The sequence below is a fragment of the Melopsittacus undulatus genome, chromosome 4 (genome assembly GCF_012275295.1).
Source record: "Melopsittacus undulatus isolate bMelUnd1 chromosome 4, bMelUnd1.mat.Z, whole genome shotgun sequence".
Lineage (NCBI taxonomy): Eukaryota > Metazoa > Chordata > Aves > Psittaciformes > Psittaculidae > Melopsittacus > Melopsittacus undulatus.
In genome coordinates this window covers 2,121,784-2,140,747 of record NC_047530.1, presented here as the reverse complement: position 1 = coordinate 2,140,747, position 18,964 = coordinate 2,121,784, and the positions used below count along the sequence as shown (strand labels likewise).

Below are 18,964 nucleotides of genomic sequence, written 5' to 3'. Positions count from 1 at the left end.
GAGGAGGGCAGGAGCAGCAGAGGAGGGTCTGGTCCCTCTCTTCCCTATGGAGAAGGTGATGGAGCAGACGTCTCCACAAGAGCCAGGCTCAGCTCAGAGGCACAAAGAACAAGAGTGCAGGTAATGAGCAGTCAATGGGATGATGCAGGATGAGGCTGAAATCACATCCTGAGCCCCCCGATCCATAGGGATGGGGGCTGAGCCCAAGGGAAAGGCTGCTGGAGAAGGAGCCCTGACTGGGATCCACTCCACTCCTGGTGCTTGCTGCCAGGGGGGCTGCTTCCATGGTCCAACAGGCTTCCAAGTGCTGCTGCTCCAGAGCCAGGAATGCATGGAATAGTGTCTGAAAGCAGGGAAGAATGCCTTGGAGTGGGAATGGGGAATCCCTGTGGATGAGGAGCTGGTGCCAGGAGCCAAACCTTTTCCTTGGACTACTTTATTTGGTAAAACTCAGAAACCACCAACTGCTCCCAGAGCTTCCCAGCACTTCCCTCCCGGAGCGAGGCACAGATTCCTGCTCTTGGGATGCAGAGGAATCCTCCTCCTCCTGCTCCATGTCTCACACCCCCCCCCCAGCCCTCATCCCTGGGGCAGCTTCGTTTCCTCTTCCAAAGAAATCCCAACGAATCCATAAGAATCCAAAGCAAAACTGAAACAAGATGCTAATGACAGCAGTGAAGAGGGAATCGAGGCCAGGGCATCCCATCAGCCCCAGTATGGTGACCAGTTCTGGGGCAGCAGTGTCCATAGGATTCCTAAATCCAAGCAGGAGATGCTGCTGTGCCTGAGGAACACCCCTCAAAGAAGCTGGATCCCCTCCAGAGCCTCCTTCCCCCATAGCCCCTTGGCCACCATGTGTTTGGTGCTGGGGGGGGGGGAGATTCCTTTGCTCTCTCCATGGAGGAAGGTGGTTGGGAATGATCCCGAATCCTGCTAATGGATCCGGGTCAGCTCCTCCACGATCTTTATGAGGTCATCTACAGTGGCTTCCCTCTTCATGCCACTGCCATCATCAATCTGCAAGGAGAGGAGGTGTCAGAGCTCCAGAGCATTCCCAGATCATCCCCTTGGAGGAAGGGAGCCATTGGGATCCACTCATTTAGCACAGCCTGGATTCCGGAGTGGGATTGTGAGGGATCCAAGAGGGATAAACCCAGCTCACCTGCAAGTTTGCCACCACCTCCTGCATCTTGGGCCTGCTGATGTCCAGGAAGCTCTCGATCAGGTCCCCATCAATGAACCCAGTGGCTGGCTCCGTCTTGCGCTCGGTGTGAAACGATCTCCAGGTACCACAGTCAAGGAGCCAAATCCATAGGGAGTAAGCCCCAATCCATCAGGAATAAGCCCCAACCCCTGGTGGGGAGCACAGCAGATGCCCCAGGCTGCCAGGGCCACCACCATGGCAGATCCAACCTCCAAGCCCACAAGACAGACCCATCCCTACCTCCTCTATGAGCACAAAGCCCTGGGTTGGCACCTAAAGACCTCCCAAGCACCCTCTCCAGCTGCTCTCCAGCATCCCATGGGCTCCAGCTCCAGAGGGAATGGTGGAAGGATATAAGGAATGCTCGATCTTGCCCACGCTCTTGATGACTTTGTTCAGCCTGTTCTGCATGTCCAAGAGGAGGTTGTACCAGCTCTCTGAGAGTGAGGTCACCAGGCCTGTAAGGGGGAAGCAGAGGTAAAGGATCAGGGCTCATCCCAACAGGAATTGGGCTGGGAGAGATGGGATAGGGAAGTGCTCAAGGAGACCCAGAGAGAAAAGCAGGTTTCTGAAGGGATTACGAGTGAGGAATGGAGAAGCACAGAGACATGAGGGAACCCAGCCCTGGTCCAGCAGCAGAGCTGAGACCTCCTGCCCTCCGTTCAGGATGAGACCCTTACCAATCATGCCATTGACTGTGCCGAAGAGAACCGAGCCCTGGGTCGGTGTGGAGGTCTCCCCCAGGTTCTGCATGACCAGAGATCCATGGCAGAAGACATTGACAAACTCTCCCAGGTGGGACAATCCCACCTCCTGCAGGTGCTGGCGTTCCTCATCGGTTGTGGCCGCGCTGCAAGGCAAAGCACCCTGCTTAACATGGGTTGGGGTGAGCTGAGACCTTCCCCTGCTCCCACCTCATTCCTTAGGGCTGGATATGCTCCTCTCCCAGCTTCCCTGCCCTTGGTTGTGGTGTGGAGGAGCAGAAGCTCCTGTGCCCTGCAGCTCACCTGTCCTTCTGGCACACAAACAGGTTGAAAGCATTCTCTGCTCCCAGGAAGTTGTCATCATCCAGGATCTCCACAGCACTCATCCAGTTTGGATTGAAGTCCCGAGCAATCTGGAAGGGGAACAGGAGACTCAGTGAGCCCAGATGGCTCTTCCTGTCATCCAGCATCATCCTTCCCCCCAGCACCACCATCAAGAGCCAGGATCCAGGCTGGATGTGGGAAAGGCACCAAGTGCCTTCTGGAGGTGGCCCATGTGGTGTTCAGATGATGCCACAGCATTCCCATGGCAAACCCAGAGAGCCCAAAGTCTCTCTAACAGATGAAGAGCCTGCTCCATCCCCTCACTGCCAGAGCTGCAGCTATGGTCACACTGAGCTCTTCCAACTGGACAACAGGCATTCCAGATGGCAGCTCCCCACCATGGCAGGCAGCAAGCATGCACCCACAGCATGCTCCTCTCAAGGCTGCTGGGACATTGCCCAGCTCCTTGGACGTCCAAAGATCCATCCCTCCACAACCCACAGGGATCCATGTGGAAACATGCCTGGGTGATGCTGCTCTCACTGCACAGCCCTAGATCATAGAAGGGTTTGGGTTGGAAAGCTCCTTAAAGCTCCTCCAGTTCCAACACCCTGCCACAGGCAGGGATGCCTTGCACTAGAGCAGGTTACATCCAACCTGAACTTGCCCTATTTCAGTCTGAACCCATCACCCCTTGTCCTATCACTGCAGTCCCTAATGAAGATCCCTCTGCTGCATCCTTGTAGCCCCCTTCAGACACTAGAAGCTGCTGGGAGGTCTCCATGCTCATTGCCTCCAAAGGGGTGCAGGGTGAGCTGAACCAGACTCCTCCTTCTATCCCCTCCAACGCACCTCCTCGAAGTTCCCTTCCATGGGCTTGTATGCGAGGAGGAGCACAGACCTCATGAGATCTCCCACCAGGATGAAGTCCCCTTTGGTCTTCAGGTAGAGAGCCATGATGTTGTTGTAGTGGTTGCACTCCGTGCGCAGCTCCTTCTCTGCTGTCCACTCATAGAGGCGCACCTGGAGGCAGGGACAGTGCTCTGAGCCAGCATGGATACCCACAGCAGGCAGGACAGGCTGCTCCATAGGGATCAGGGACCTGACTGACATCCAAACGCATTCCCAAAACAAGGCAGGGTCTTGCAAGAGCCTTACCGTGCTGTTGATGCTGGCTAAGAGCTTCCCGTTGAATTCCACCATGGAATACACAGCTCCCTTGACCTCCTTCTCAGCCAGGCTCTGCAGCTTCCCTGGAACAAAGCCATGCACCAAATGGTTATTTGCCTTGCATTCCCAAGGGTGGTAAGGCAAAGGGATTCACATGAGCTGCTCTAAACACCACTCTCTTAGAGGCTTTAAGGGCAAGCAACACAAGGAGTGATGTGACAGCAGGGGCAGACACTCAGAAAGGAATCCCAGGATCCTGGCTAAGGATTCCTGGGCTTCTCTAGGAGATGGGAGCAGTGACAGCCCCACAGATCCTGTCTATGGGCAGCTTACAGCAGGTAAAACCCTCCCTGCTCCTGGCACATGAGACCTTTCGGGTCTGAGGAGCTCATCTCTGCCCTCATCTCAAGCCACAGGAGGAGAACTGGCTCTTACCATCGGAGTAGTGGAAGACCACGATACGGCCCTGCTTGGGCTCTGCCTCCTCGGGGTACACCATGGCAGTGCCCACGATGAAGTAGGTGTTGGGGTCCTTGCCAAGCTTGCAGGAGACCAGGCTGAGGGCGTACTCGTTCTGTAGGAACTGGTGAGCGTGAAGCACTGGGCACAGAGGGAGAGGCAGAAGTCAACTGAGTCCTCCCAGGTCCTGGTAGGCAGCACCAGCTGGGAACTTCAGACATGTCCCAAGTAGATCCCATCTCCTGTGTCCCACCACCACCTTGTGCCATCAAACCCCACTGTGCCTTAAACCTGTGTCCTGGGGCTGACAGCCTGCCAGGAAACACATCCTGACTGAAGGAATGTGTGAGATCACATCTCCCCATCACCAAACACAGCCCCATGCTCAAGGGCTTGTCCTGGAGGAGAAAACTGGACTCTGGTAGAGCCAATGTTTGGGGTTGGTACCTTCAAAGGTGTGCTGATCTATGATGAGCAGGTTGTGCACCTCCACCTCCTCTCCAAAGGATGTCTCATGGGGGGCTGTGCTGCTGGAGAACAGCTTGCTGGTGCTCACACTGCTGGAGAGGGCCTAGGACACACAGAACCAGTCACATCCTTGTGCTATCCCCATGGCCTCGCTGCTGCACATGGGTTGAGGCAGAGACCAGGAAAAGCAATGGGAGAGGTGACACAAGGAGCTCCTGGGGGACAATCCCTGGAGGAGAGCTGAGCAACAGCATCCACAGAGGAATTTACACTGTTGTAGCTTCCACCAATGCTACTGCCTTGAAGGCCACTTGTGCTGCATCCCTGCGAGAAGGGAAGCACTGGAGACCAAACAGATGCCTGCATGGAAGCCTGAAGGAGCAGCACCCAAAGGTGATGGCACCTAACAGGGATGCTGAGGCTGCCAGAGGGCCCTTGGAGGTCTCTTACCACCCCATCTCCTCTCAGGCTGCCAAAGGGAGAGCTGGCACTCAAAGCTTGGCAAGAGAAGACTGTCAAGGATGATGTGCAGGATGTGTTGGCCTGAGGAGCCCTGAGCTCCCCCTCACCTGGGTGCTGGCGCTGGGCCTGAGGGCAGTGGTGCCTCCACTGGCATCCTGCACCTCGATCCGACTCGAGAGCACCCCAAAGCATTGGGACACCTCCTGGTAGCAGATCTTCCTGTGGGACAAAGAGAGCTATGAGAGCCAGGACTGCAAGGAGAGCACAGAGGCTCTGGAGCCCCCAGAGCTGTCCGCTTGCCCAGAGGGCTCTCAGCACAAGCCCAGCACCACAACAGGGACCATGAAGTCTTCCCCCATGCTTGTCCCATGGAGCTTAGAGGCAGGCTCCTTCTCCAGCTCACCTGGGGGATTCATAGAGGGGAACAGTGCGGATGTGCAGCTTCTGGATCTCATCGATGGTGCCAATTGTCAGGGTGCTGTTGTTGGCCAGGGCCAAGCTGGGAGGGAACAAAACCACGTCAGCAGTGGTGCTTATAACACAGACTCATAGGATCACCTGGGCTGGAAAAGACCTTTAAGGTCCTCAACTGTTAAATGCAGGAGGCATTGCAAGAACTTCCCTTTCCTCCATACCCCTCAAAACTGCTGATCCCAGGACAGAATCCCAGCCTGGTTTGGGATGAAGGGAGCTTAAAGCTCCTCCAGCTCCAACCCCAACCCCTTCCACTGGAGCAGCTGCTCCAAGCCCCTGTGTCCAACCTGGCCTTGAGCACTGCCAGGGATGGGGCAGCCACAGCTTCTCTGGGCACCCTGTGCCAGCACCTCAGCACCCTCCCAGGGAACAGCTTCTGCCTCAGAGCTCAGCTCAGTCTCCCCTCTCTTGGGCAGGTTCAAGCCATTCCCCTTGGCCTGTCCCTCCAGGCCCTTGTCCCAAGCCCCTCTCCAGCTTTCCTGCAGCCCCTTTAGGCACTGGAGCTTCTCTCAGGTCTCCCCAGAGCACAGCAGAGGGGCAGGATCCTCTCCCTGAGCTGCTGCTCACACTCTGGGGGTGCAGCCCAACACATGGGGGGGTTCTGGGTTCAAGCCCTCACTGAAGCCAGGTCATGGGGAGCTTCTCCACACCCAAACCCCTCAAGTCCTTCTCCTCAGGCTGCTCCATCCCATCTCCCCCAGCCTGTGCTTGTGCTTTGGATCCCTTTCCACACCCCAACCCTCTCCACCCCAGGACCCCCGAGGCAAGGAGCAGACTCACCTATCGGGATACCCATCCGAGTTGAGGGGACACATGTAGTTCACCTCCTTCAGGTTGACGTTGGAGAAGACCAGCTTGTGGTTACTGCTGTAGATGACAGTGGGGCGGTCGGAGCAGGCGAACACATTGGTGGTGGACAGGGAGCGGAAGGTCCTCAGGACAGTGGGTTGGGTACCAAGGGTCACCTTCTTCCTGTCGCTCAGCAAACCTGCAGGAGAGGAGATTGGGGTGCCTGCCACAGCTCAGCTCCCAAGAGGAACAGCAGAGAGCAATGGGGCTGCAGCACCTCGGGAAGAGTGTGGGCAAATGCATCCTGCTGTCAGCACAGGGAAGGGAAGAAATGGATATAAGCATCCATCCATCTCCTTTCTCCACAGTTCCCACAGCCTGAGCACAGCCCCATCACAGAGAGAACACAGGGGAAAACTGGGCTGGGGCAGCCTGGACAAGAGAAGGCTCCTGAAGGGGAGACCCCAGAGCAGCTCCAGTGCCTAAAGGGGCTGCAGGAAAGCTGGAGAGGGGCTTGGGACAAGGGATGTAGGGACAGAACAAGGGGAATGGCTTGAACCTGCCCGAGGGGAGACTGAGATGAGTCTTAGACTGACTGAAACTGACTGAGACTTAGGCAGAAGCTGTTCCCTGGGAGGGTGCTGAGGCGCTGGCACAGGGTGCCCAGAGAAGCTGTGGCTGCCCCATCCCTGGCAGTGCTCAAGGCAAGGTTGGACACAGGGGCTTGGAGCAGCTGCTCTATGGGAAGGGGTTGGGGCTGGAGGAGCTTTAAGCTTCCTTCATCCCAAACCATTCCAGAACTGCAGGAACAAGCTCTCCAGAAGGATGAAAGAAACCACATGAAGCACAAGAGAGGGCACGAGCCCAAGCTCCCTCCCCAGCAGCCAGCTCAGGCCTGAGCCCTCCACTCACCTGTCTCAAGGCTGAGCCCGAAGTAGAAGAGTGCTCCATCCCCCAGGGCACACAGGAGGTAGTGGCTGCTCTCAAAGGTGGTCATCAGGATGGAGCGAGGGATAATTTCTGCCAGGAGCACAAGGAAAGGCTCATGTCACTCAGGATTCCTTCAGGATAGTGACCCCCCCCCCCCAGGTGATTCCTACCTCCTCCCAGCATCTCTTTGTGCAGCAGCTCAAAGGAAGGCAGCTTGAGGATGCGGGCAGAGATGTCCGTCCAGAGCCCGATTGCACACAGGGGGGACATCCCATTGCTGTCCCCCAGAGGGGTGATGTCCAGGCAGGCAACTTCATGCTCCATTTCGGTGCAGCTGGAAGCAGAGGGGTCAGGCCTGAGCCCAAAGGCAGACAGGAGAGGCTGAGAGCCCTCAGGTTGGGATGGGAGACCTGCACCCACCTGATCTGCCTGAGCTCCTGGGGTCGGATCTCCAGGTAATACAGGGCTCGTCCCACAGCCACCACCACCTGGTTACTGTTGCAGGAAGCCACACTGATGTTCTTGCCATTGGGCTCTTTCCATTCACTCACCAGGGCTTTGGGCTCCTGACTAACCAGTCTCACAGAGGCAGAGGTGATCTGGGGACAGAGAACCCACATCAGCCCAAGGAAGGACACCAAACCCTGCCCCAGGTTAAGCAATGCAGGTCTAGCTTAGCCCAACATCAATAAGGGATGTGGGATCATCACAAGAGACACATCTGCAATGCCTTAGAACTGCAATTACCTGGATCAGCTGCTGGTGTGCCACATTGCCACAGAAGAAGGTCTGCTGGTCATCCACAAACCCTGTGAGCTCCGTCTCTTCTACCTCCTCTCCATTTAACATAAGAACCCTAAGCAAGAAGGAGAACTCCTGTTATCAGATATGGGTGACTAAAGGTTGAAGGAAGTGATTCTGCCCCTCTGCTCTGGTGAGACCCCTTTTTGGAGCACTGTGTGCAGTGCTGATGGCCCCAACATCAGCACATGGAGCTGTTGGGGCAAGGCCAGAGGAGGCCATGAGGATGCTCAGGGGATGGAGCAGCTCCTGGATGGAGCCAGGCTGGGAACACTGGGGCTGCATGGAGAGCTCAGAGCAGGTTCCAATGACTGAAGGGGGCTACAAGGATGCTGAGAGGGGCTCTTCATCAGGGACTGGAGTGATGGGACAAGGGGTGATGGGTTCAGACTGAACCAGGTTGGATATAAGGAAGTTCTTTACTGTGAGGGTGCTGAGGTGTTGGCACAGGGTGCCCAAAGAAGTGGTATTTGCACTCCCATCCCTGGCAGTGTTCAAGATCAGGTTGGACACAGGGGTTTGGAGCATCCTCCTCTAGTGGGAGATGTCCTTGCCCATGGCAGGGGTTGGAACTGGATGAGCTTAAGGTCCTTTCCAACCCTACCATATCATGCTCCAATACAAGGCCGAGAGCCCAGCTCAGCCTGGACCCCAGCTCACCTGGTCTGGCCAACGAAGGACAGCACCAGTGTATTGTCTGTCTCCCGGTGAGAATCTGACCTCAGGGGCCACAATCCTGCAACAAAGAGGCCACAAGTTGGCTCCCAGGGAGTATTCCATGAGCTGGTGGGGGGCAAGAACCTGCCCCACATCCCAGCCTCAGCCCATGCACAGGGTCTGAGGCTGTGCACAGACCCTCTGAGGCTGTGGGTCGCATGTGCAGGCACTGAGGAGCTCACACACCTTTAATCCCTGGCAGGTCAATGCTGGCATGTTCATGGATCCCAATGCCATTCCGGATGATCCGCAGGGAGCCCTCTTTAAATGCACCTGAGCATGTGACCAGCTGCAGGAAAAGGAGGGGATCTTTAACCACCATTCCTGGGAAGCTTCCCCACTCCTCCCTGCAGCAATGGGGTTCAGAGGGAGATGGGGAACCCATCTTCACTTCCCAAAGGAAGGCTTTGGGCAGCTGCTCTTTCCCTGTTGCACAAAGACAACCCTTGCCTCGTGAAGAGGGTTAGCCAAGAGTTAGCCTTCCCACTCATATCACTCTTCAATACCATCCCCTGCAGCTGGATAAGGCTTTGAGATCCTCCAGACAATGGTTTGTGCTCTTTTCCTCCCATGGACAACCCAGGTGCACACACCTGGCTGGCCCAGACACCAAGCAAAGCAAAGCAGAAGCAGCATTACCTGCCCTTGGCCTTGTCTTTCCAGGTCTACCACACACATATCAACAATGGGGCCAAGGTTGGTGAAGGTCTCCATGGCCACCACATAGGAGCCCTGCTCGTTGCTGTCCACGTTGAGCTGTGAATTGACACAAGGGTCAGCTTTGGCCATGCAAGACCACATGGAAAGGGTTTAGAGCAGGCAAGGGGAAGGGAAACCAAGCCCCATACCCCCCAGGTGAAAAGCAACGTGTACAAACCCCTGTCTGAACACACACAGAGCTGCTGTACCTTCACAAGCTGGGAATCCCCAAGGCGAGAGCCAACGAACACAACTCCGTTGTCCAGGTAGGTCAAACACTCTGCTATGGATGTCTGGGAAGTGAGAAGATGCAGATGAAGCATCACGGGTGTGAAAAGGACCCTGTCACACCCCACAAGCAACCCAGCTGAGGTGCAGCCCCATAGGAAGACCCTGGGCACAGGATGGAGAATCCAAGCACCTTCCAGGGATAGCACATAAGCACCAGGCAAAACCTTGGGAAGATGGTGCAGACTTTGAGGTGCTCACAAAGGGGAATTCCCCCCCACATTCCAGTTGGATCCAGGACAACGGTGAAACATCACCCATTCCAGGCTCCAAAACAGCCCTCCATGGAGCATCTCTATCCTATGGAGCCTCTCAGCCCCATGGTGAGAAGTGACAGGGCCACATGATGGGACCAGGTCCTACCTCGCCGAGCAGTTCCACCCGCAGGTCCTTCAAGGTGACAGTGCCATCCATCTGCTCCTCCTTCTCCAGGAGCAGCATGAAGAGGCGTCCTTCCATGTCCCCCAGCAAGTAACGGGATCCATTGGGATCCACACGGTTGTGGCACACGATTGTGCTTTGCTGCAGGTAAAGGAGATGGGAAGGTTTAGGAACCCAAAGGGGCATCTTGGACCATCTCTGTCCATGCCTGAAGGGAACAACCACATCCACCATGTGCCAGCTGCTGGCTGTAACCATGGCAAGGAGCCACTTCTCCTGTGTAGAGCTGGATCCACCCTTCAACCATCTGTCTCAGCAACCACAACCTGTGGTCAAACAGTCCCATTTCAGGCACTAGGAACCAACCCATGTTCCTACATTAAACACAGGATCATGGGATGGTTTGGGTTGGAAGGGACCTTAAAGCTCCTGATCCAGCTGAAGATGCTCCTGCCTATGGCAGGGACCAGTTCCACTGGAGCAGCTGCTCCAAGCCCCTGTGTCCAACCTGGCCTTGAGCACTGCCAGGGATGGGGCAGCCACAGCTTCTCTGGGCACCCTGTGCCAGCGCCTCAGCACCCTCCCAGGGAACAGCTTCTGCCTCAGAGCTCAGCTCAGTCTCCCCTCTCTTGGGCAGGTTCAAGCCATTCCCCTTGGCCTGTCCCTACAGGACCCTTATCCCAAGCTCCTCTCATGTCACTGCCTTCTTCACAGCCCAGGCAAGATGCTCTCACAGAGCCTGTTTTCCAAGGGCTGCCCCTTCCATGGTTTCAGGGATGCTGCTTGGGACCTCCAGAGCCCCACACTCTGCTGCATCTCCAGCCCCAAGCTCTGCAGACGGATGCTGCTTGGCCTCCTAGCAACAGATTTGGTTCTGGTTTAAGAAACTCCTCATCCTGCAGATCTTTATTGGAGGTAAACCTCCCATTGGCCTCAGCACAGATGTGCCTGCACGCTGCCTGCAGGTCAAAGCTCTGCCTGCTCCAACATCTCCATCACAGAGCTCCGGCCGCAGTCCAAGAGCCTTTAGCATTCAGGCAACACCATTAGGATTTCTTTCCTCTGGATTTATTCCTCTTTCCCAGCCTATCGTTATTCCCAGCTTAAAAGGAGCTTCTGATCCCAGCTCCAGCCTCTTCAGCCCCAAGTGGCACCTCAGCTGTGCCATTTGTGCTTCCTGTACTGTTTCCATGGGGGAACTGCTCCATCCCTCTGACAAAAGCCACAAGCTCAGCCTCTGTCACAAGCTCAGCCTCCCTTTAAACAAGTGCCCCAGTCACAAACTGGTGGACTCAGGTCTCCGAGGGGCTCTTTCAGATCTTTCCCTGCTTGCAATGAAAGCAGGCTCTGGCCTGGACCCATGCCCAAAGCATGCTCTACATCCTGATTAAGCCCTTTCTCTGGGGCCCAGGCATGATTTCAGCCTTACTGCACCACTTCTGTGCACTCCACAGGGGCAGAGCCACCACCACAAGGATCACACAACCCTCAGCCCCCAGGCATGGTGTGAAACACACTCACCAAGCCCAGTCTGGGAGGGAGTGACCTTATTAGACTAAACCTGCAGACAAGAGCAGTTGACTTCATGACTCCAAGCAGCCCAATACCCTAGCAGGACTCTGAGAGATGCCTGGGAAAGGATGAATTACATGGGATGTGTTTCTGGATCTCAGCAGGCACTCACCTTGATGATAGGTGGAGCTATAGCCAGGTATTTGTCTCCATTGTGGTAGGTGATGGACTCCTGCCCAATGATGATTGCACCTCCGAAAGGCTCTGGCACTGTGCAGGGGGAGAAGACCAAGGGCTCATTGGAGAACACCTGCAGCACAGCTGAGGGGCTCAGCCTTGGGGAAGAAGGGGAGGGAGGATCTCCTACAGAGCAGAACCAACCTGCAATGACCATGGAGGCTTCAGCTTCCACGTTCTCCTGCTTCCAGGGCCCTTTGTTGAACTCCTTCTCACGCAGGGACACCTCGTAGGTCTTCACGTGGCGGCCCTGAGGGTCCTGCAAGAGAAGCCATAGGTGATGATGTGCAATGGCCACAGCCTCGGGTGCACTGAGACTCCAACCTGTGAAGCAAGGAGGCTCCACCTCATCCCCATCAGGTCTCCCACCTTGTCCACCTCCTCTTCATCCTCCCACAAACCACACGACACGTGCCTGAACGCACCCCCTGATGCTCTCCTTCACCTTCTCCTGGTGTAGAACAGCCCCTGAACAAATCCCTGTGCCAAAAAGAGACTGAAAACTGCTTTGGGTGGGTTTCAACAAGTGCTTTTGCAAGGACTTGTATTCACCTGGGTGCAAGTGGCACCACGCTAGCACCACCACCTCCAGCTTCGAGTGAGCTCTGCTGTAGCAATGCAGGTGCCACTGAGCTCCCATGGGATGCTCCTCAGGCCTTTCACCCTCATTCTCTGAGCAAGCATAACTTGCTTGATGAATAACCCCTCTGAAGGCTCTGCCATTCCAATGTTCCAAGCCCAGTGGGTGATTTCAACCATACCTGATGTGCAGAAAGGTTGCCAAGGGAGTGATTCCATGCGGGCTTCACTATGTGGTGGGTGGAGAAGAGGCCCCTCAAATCAACACCCCACTATGGGAAAGGTGGTTTGTGCTAACAGGCACTTGGGAACCCATAGGAAGAGAAGATGTATGAAAACCCAAAGCACAGGGAGGGGTTTGAACATGATCCTCTGACCCATTTCATGTCTAAGGTGCTAAGACAAAGCTCTAAATCAGAGGGAATCATGTTTCTTTAGTGATGCTGTTCACAAAAGAGGCTATAAAGAGGTGTTCACCTCTTCATTTGTTATACCACCACCTTCCAGATCTGAGTAAAGAGATCCTGGCAAATCCCCCATCCCTGGCAGTGTTCAAGGCCAGGCTGGACACACGGGCTTGGAGCAGCTGCTCCAGTGGAAGGGGTCCCAGTCCATGGCAAGGGTTGGAGCTGAAAGACCTTTAAGGTCCCTTCCAACCCAAATCACACTGGGATGCTCTGAAACATCCTCACTGAAGGTGCTCCAGAGCCTGAGGGATGCAAGGAGCAGCACAGGCTGATAGAGAAGGGGAAGCTGAAGGAGACACAGCTCTGTGGGGAGGAGGAAGCTCAAGTGGGGCTGTGAAAAGGGCAGGGGAGGCTTTCAGGAAACCTTTGCCATTTCTGCACCTTTTCACTCCGCCCCACAGCAGCTCTCGAGCCTTTTGTCTGCATCTGTTTTTACCAACTTCCCCTTTTTTTGTGGCACCTTCCTCCGCTTTCACAATGCCACAAACATCCTCTCCCTGTTATTCTCTTTGGTGCAAATCCTAGGATAATGATGGATAAACTGAGAAGGAATCCAAGCAGCAGCTTGGAAACATCCCCCTCTCCACACACACACTTCAGACCCCTCAGAGCTTAAACCAAAGCCAGAGCTTTATGTAAGGCTGAATGAGTCAGGCAGAGCTTCCACCTGGCTCCTGCTGCCAGGAGAAAACCTGGATTAAGGGTTAGACATGGAGCAAGATATTCATTCACTCTTCCTTTGTGCAAAACAGGTTTAGAATGAGTGAGCCTTTAACAGATGTGTTGGTTTATCTGGAGATTGGGCATCTTCACAGGTTAAGACTTGACTTGCTGACTTACATGGGGTCACCAAGCTCCTCTTGTCAATGCTCTTGAGCACTGAGCTACCACAGAGCAAAGGAGAACTGCCCTGACCTGGTGACAAAGTGGCTTCCTCCCCATGCTTTTACTCAGTAAGTGGTTGGGGGGGAGCGGTCCCACAGCACCCAGATAGGGAATAACCAAATCTCTGTTGTTGCACAGAAGCTCTTATGATAGGAGTAAGTTCACAGCAGATCCCATGTGCTGCTGCATCAGGAACTTCCAGCTAAGCCCAGGCTGGGCTGGAATTTGACACAGCAAAGATAAACCCTTGCTCAGTCAGCACAGCAAAGGCTCAAAGTAAGCAGGGGAAGGGCCTGCAAGCACTGGCTCTGTGAGCACCCAGGCAAGAGGAGAGGTGAGGGCCCCTCTTTACACTCCTGAGTGGCTCAGGTCTCACTGCAATGCCTGTAGGAAACAAGTGACCCTGGTTCTGTGTTCATGCACCCCATGTTTAACAAGGAAATGGTCCCATCTGAAGCATCAGCGCCTCAGTTTTCCTATGGGACTCTTGTTTCCTCTCCCCCAGGAAGGGAAAAAAGCAGCAGAGAGGAAAATGGCCTTTCCTCAGCTACACAATGAGCCTGCAGGAGGGCAGAACCATTGCTCCATCCCAAGCACTGCATGCTGGTAGCTCCAGGACACTTGTCCTGCTCCAAGCCCTTTGGAAGCCCTTGGCTGGTGCCTTTGCCCATTGAAATCAAGGTACCTGGTAGACAAAGCAGATGGTTGGAGCCTGACAGCCATAGAGGAACTTCACATCGATGACCTGGAGCTCTTCCAAGCGGATGTTAAAAGCCTTCAATTCCTTGTTCTCCCTGTCCAAGGGGATGACCTTGAAGAGGCCATCATAGAGCCTCAGGCCGATCATGCGGCACTCGGGGTCAATGATGCCGATGATGCCGGTCTCCGAGGGGCGGCCGATGCGATCCTGAGCCAGGGATCCATGGAGAGGGGACAGGGAAAGAGAGGTTAGATGGGGGGTTGGAACTGGATGATCTTAAGGTCCTTTCCAACCCTAACAATTCTATGGTTCTATAAGAGATCCCTGTGTGGGGCTGGAGGAGAGCAGGTACAAGAGTTACCACCGCCTCGGAGGAGGAACAACTCCCTGCACACCTGTTTGAATAGGTGCTACCAAAGGCAATTGAGGCATCTCCTGCCTTAAGCAGCAGTTCATGAAACCATGGAATGGTTTGGGATGAAGGGAGCTTAAAGCTCATCCAGCTCCAACCCGAACACCTTCCACTGGAGCAGCTGCTCCAAGCCCCTGTGTCCAACCTGGCCTTGAGCACTGCCAGGGATGGGGCAGCCACAGCTTCTCTGGGCACCCTGTGCCAGCGCCTCAGCACCCTCCCAGGGAACAGCTTCTGCCTTAGATCCAGCCTGAACTTTCCCTGTTCCAGTCTGAACCCATCACCCCTTGTCCTATCGCTCCAGTCCCTAATGTAGAGTCCCTCTGCAGCATCCTTATAGCCGCCTTAAGCCACTGGAAGCTGCTCTGAGCTCTCCAGTTTCCCATCAGATCTCCCATAGGAGGAACTTGCTCTTTCCTGGGAACCAGGCATTCCAGAAGCAGACCCTGGGACTGGTTTTCTAACCCCATTTCTCTACAGAGTGACCTCAGAGGCTCTATTGCTTTCCTAGAGCTGATGGAGAGTGATGCTCTCCACTGCTGTGAAATGCTTTGATACCCACAACCAAACATCACCCTCCTGATAACCAGGACACCCCATTATCAGCCTCCACAGGCCTCTCACTGTTACTCACTGGGGGCTGATATCAGCATCTCCATATGCCACGAAGCATAAGAAGATTAAGGACTTCTCCCCAAACACACTGACACGTTACTGATGGGATGTGTCCACCTACATCTCCTGCCCATAACCCTCTGCTCAGCCTCAGCATCAGTCAATCAGCAGAAGCTCAGTGCTTGGAAACAGATGGAAGATATTTTGGCTTGACAAGTGATGGAAAGCATTTGGCTACTGACTAACAGAAAGCCAGGGATCCATATGGAATTGTGACCTGCTCAGAAACGTGATTTTAATCCACAGGAAACAGAATAATGGGGAATCCACACAATGATTAATGATGCTGCATGGTTGCTGTGGGAGGATTAACTCCAGCAGCCACAGTTCTGGTGTGCAGGGTGTACAAACCAGCCATGAACTACCAAAGAAGCCATTTCCCAGGGAGAATTCCACCTTATGTTGAGTTTTGAGCATTAATTCTCTTTGTGGGAAGAGTAAACCAAATGAACCTCATTATTCTGGTGCTGAGACCCTGGCAGAGGCTGCCCGGAATGGTGATAGGTGCCTCATGTACTAAAACATTCAAGGTCATGGTGGACAGGACTCTGAGAAACCTGATCCAGTTAAAGATGCTCCTGCCTATGGCAGGGGGTTGGAACGGGATGAGCTTTAAGGGTGTCTTCCAGTCCAAACCAGTCTGGGGCTCTGCAAACTACCCCATGAGCACAGCTGCAGTCTCAGTCCTTGACATGGGGCTGATTCAGTGCAGGCAGGAGGCTCTCAAGTACCAGCAGCCGTGGATGAACCAGAGTCAGGGGCATGCAGAGGATCATGGAATGGGGTGGGATGAAGGGAGCTTAAAGCTCCTCCAGCTCCAACCCCAACCCCTTCCCATGGAGCAGCTGCTCCAAGCCCCTGTGTCCAACCTGGCCTTGAGCACTGCCAGGGATGGGGCAGCCACAGCTTCTCTGGGCACCCTGTGCCAGCGCCTCAGCACCCTCCCAGGGAACAGCTTCTGCCTCAGAGCTCAGCTCAGTCTCCCCTCTCTTGGGCAGGTTCAAGCCATTCCCCTTGGCCTGTCCCTACATCCCTTGTCCCAAGCCCCTCTCCAGCTTTCCTGCAGCCCCTTTAGGCACTGGAGCTGCCCTGGGGTCTCCCCTTCAGGAGCCTTCTCTTGTCCAGGCTGCCCCAGCCCAGCTCTCTCAGCCTGGCTCCAGAGCAGAGCTGCTCCAGTCCTCGCAGCTGCTCCATCAGCTCCAGGTCCTTCTTGTGCTGTTACCCCCAGAGCTGAACTCCCAGAACTCCACAGTCAGCAGTCAAGAAGGGCAAACCCCATCACCAGCACACTCAAACCACCCCAAAGGACAGGAATTGTCACCTTCCGTGTTCTTCATCTCCCCTCACCTGCACATTGCCATGAGCACGGGTTATGATATCGATGTTGTCTCCATTCTGCTTGTACTCCAGGATGCAGGCGTTGTACTTGGCTGTCAGGATGAACAACAAGTCCTTGCTCTCCCCCTGCCAAAGCAAAGCAGTGATGAGCCTTGAGGATGGTGTCAGAGCCAGGGGCACCGGTGTCCCCAGGACCCTCCTCCCCATGGCAAGGTCCCTATCCCCATAGCACACCCACCTTGGGGCGGAAGAGCTCCATCACTGCTGTCTTGCCATACATCCCCACCTCCTTGACGGGCCTCAGCCCTTCTGCTGTCACCACATAGATCTCCAGCCGCGTGTTCTTGGCAATGAGCAAGTTCAGATCCTCTGCTGAGGTGAAGTGGCCTGGATGACACAGAGGAGAACCCACAGGTGAGGACCACAGAAGGGACATGGGGACAACGTGGGCTGGTTGTAGGGAACAACCAAGGGAGTCTGGTCCATAACCCCCACCCACAGCATCCCAACCCCCCCAGCTTCTCCCTCCCACAAGGCCCAGCTCCCTCAGGAACCACATTCCCAGAGTACAGCCTTGGCCTGTCCCTACATCCCTTGTCCCAAGCCCCTCTCCAGGTTTCCTGCAGCCCCTTTAGGCACTGGAGCTGCTCTCAGGTCTCCCCTTTGCAGCACCTCACAGCAACACCTAGAGATAACCATCACCCCACAGCACCCCCCCATTAACCCCACACCCACTGAGCTCTCAGGAACCTCAACCCTCAGCATGACCCCAGTGCCCCCCATCACCCCACAGCCCCGCCAGGACACACACAACAGCCCCACAGAACCTCAACAGCCTCAGTCCTCCCCCTGACCCATAACACACCTACAGAGCCCAGGGCCCCCACAGCCCCCCCATGGCACCGCAGCGAACTCACGGCCCCTCATGGACCTCAGGGAACCCCCTGACACCCCCATCCAGTGCCCCACAGACCCCCAATGCCCCCCCAGTGACCCATTTCCCCCCACCCCACAGCTGCCCCAATGCCCCACACCCCCCCCCAATGCCACCTCACTGCCCTATTTCCTCCCACCCTACAATGCCCCACAGCTCCCCCAGTGCCCCATTCCCCCCACCCCACAGCTCCCCCCAATGCCACCTCAGTGCCCTATTTCTTCCCACTCTCCAATGCCCCACAGCTGCCCCATAGACCCCCCCCAAATACCCCCCAAGGCCTCATCCCCCATTGACCCCCATTGCCCCCCATGCACCCCAATGCCCCCCCAATACCCCACACCCCCTTTCCCCCCACAGCCACACAGGCCCCGGCCCCTCCGCCGTGAGGCCCGTACCGGTGACGCAGCCGTTGACTGCCGTCGGCTTCTGCGCCGTCACCACGTAGTTGTAGGACATGGTGTGTGTGTGGGGGGGGTTCGGTAGGGAATGGAACGGGAATGGGATCGGGAATGGGACCGAGAACCGGGAGCGGGGCCTGGCGCGGCCTCTCCGCCGCTTCCGCCCGCCGCCCTGACGTCAGCGGAAGTGAGCGGTGCGGGGCCGCTCTAGCCCGGCTGGAGGACCCCGAGGAGCAGACGAGACGGGAGGTGGCGGAGGGGTGGGCTCCGGGGGGGAAGGGTCCGTATGGGATGGATCCATAGGGGATAGATCCATAGGGGATAGATCCATAGGGGATGGATCCCTTTAGAATGGATCCTTACGGGATGGATCCTTACGGGATAGATCCATAGGGGATGGATCCCTTTGGAATGGATCCCTTTGGGATGGATCCGTTTGGTATAGATCCATATGGGATGGATCCCTTTGGAATGGATCCTTACGGGATGGACCCATAGGGGATGGATCCCTTTGGGTTGGATCCTTATGGGATAGATCCCTTTGGGATGGATCCCTTTGGAATGGATCCTTATGGGATGAATCCCTTTGGAATGGATCCTTACAGGATGGATCCCTTTGGAATGGATCCCTTTGGAATGGATCCTTACGGGATGGATCCCTTTGGGATGGACCCCCCCAACACACACCCCGCTGAGGAGGGGGTCCCTGATGGGCGGAGCATCCATCCCGGTCCTCCCACACCCCATAAAGGGGATCCCTGCTTGGGGGTGCATCCCCCCTGGACCCCTCTTCCCAATGGATAATGCCCCCCCCTTCCTTTCTGCCCCAGGAGGGGGTCCTGCCTGGGGATGCTTCCCTCTAACACAGGAGTGGGTAACTTGGGGGGGTCCATCATGGTCCTCCCCTACCCCATGATGGGGTCCCTGCTTTTGGGGTGCTCCCATCCTGGTCCC

General features: G+C 55.7%; 1 protein-coding gene across 1 annotated transcript; it reads right to left on the bottom strand.

Moving 5' to 3' along the window:
- Window positions 1-416: 416 nt before the first annotated feature.
- Window positions 417-18,191, bottom strand: DDB1 (damage specific DNA binding protein 1). Its single transcript, XM_034061464.1, has 27 exons — window positions 18,008-18,191; window positions 16,914-17,062; window positions 16,685-16,801; window positions 14,236-14,457; window positions 11,764-11,878; window positions 11,555-11,652; window positions 9,853-10,011; window positions 9,411-9,494; window positions 9,142-9,258; window positions 8,689-8,791; window positions 8,446-8,521; window positions 7,732-7,840; window positions 7,405-7,583; window positions 7,155-7,318; window positions 6,967-7,074; window positions 6,046-6,253; window positions 5,195-5,290; window positions 4,899-5,010; window positions 4,309-4,432; window positions 3,838-4,002; window positions 3,391-3,485; window positions 3,085-3,255; window positions 2,212-2,321; window positions 1,885-2,054; window positions 1,560-1,662; window positions 1,163-1,286; window positions 417-1,017 (listed from the first exon to the last, which is right to left on the bottom strand). Exons 1-27 carry the CDS (start codon window positions 18,066-18,068, stop codon window positions 934-936), a joined length of 3,423 nt encoding a protein of 1,140 aa, XP_033917355.1. The 5' UTR covers window positions 18,069-18,191; the 3' UTR covers window positions 417-933.
- Between the last annotated feature and the right edge of the window lie 773 nt (window positions 18,192-18,964).

Bases quoted from the DNA above. Each gene is read 5' to 3' on its own strand.
- DDB1 (XM_034061464.1), bottom strand. From the start codon at position 18,068: ATGTCCTACAACTACGTGGTGACGGCGCAGAAGCCGACGGCAGTCAAC. The intron at 8,792-9,141 runs GTAATGCTGCTT...CTTTTCCTGCAG, and splicing joins AAAGACAAGGCCAAGGGCAG to CTGGTCACATGCTCAGGTGC. The intron at 2,322-3,084 runs GTGCGTTGGAGG...TTCCCCTTCCAG, and splicing joins TGGAAGGGAACTTCGAGGAG to ATTGCTCGGGACTTCAATCC.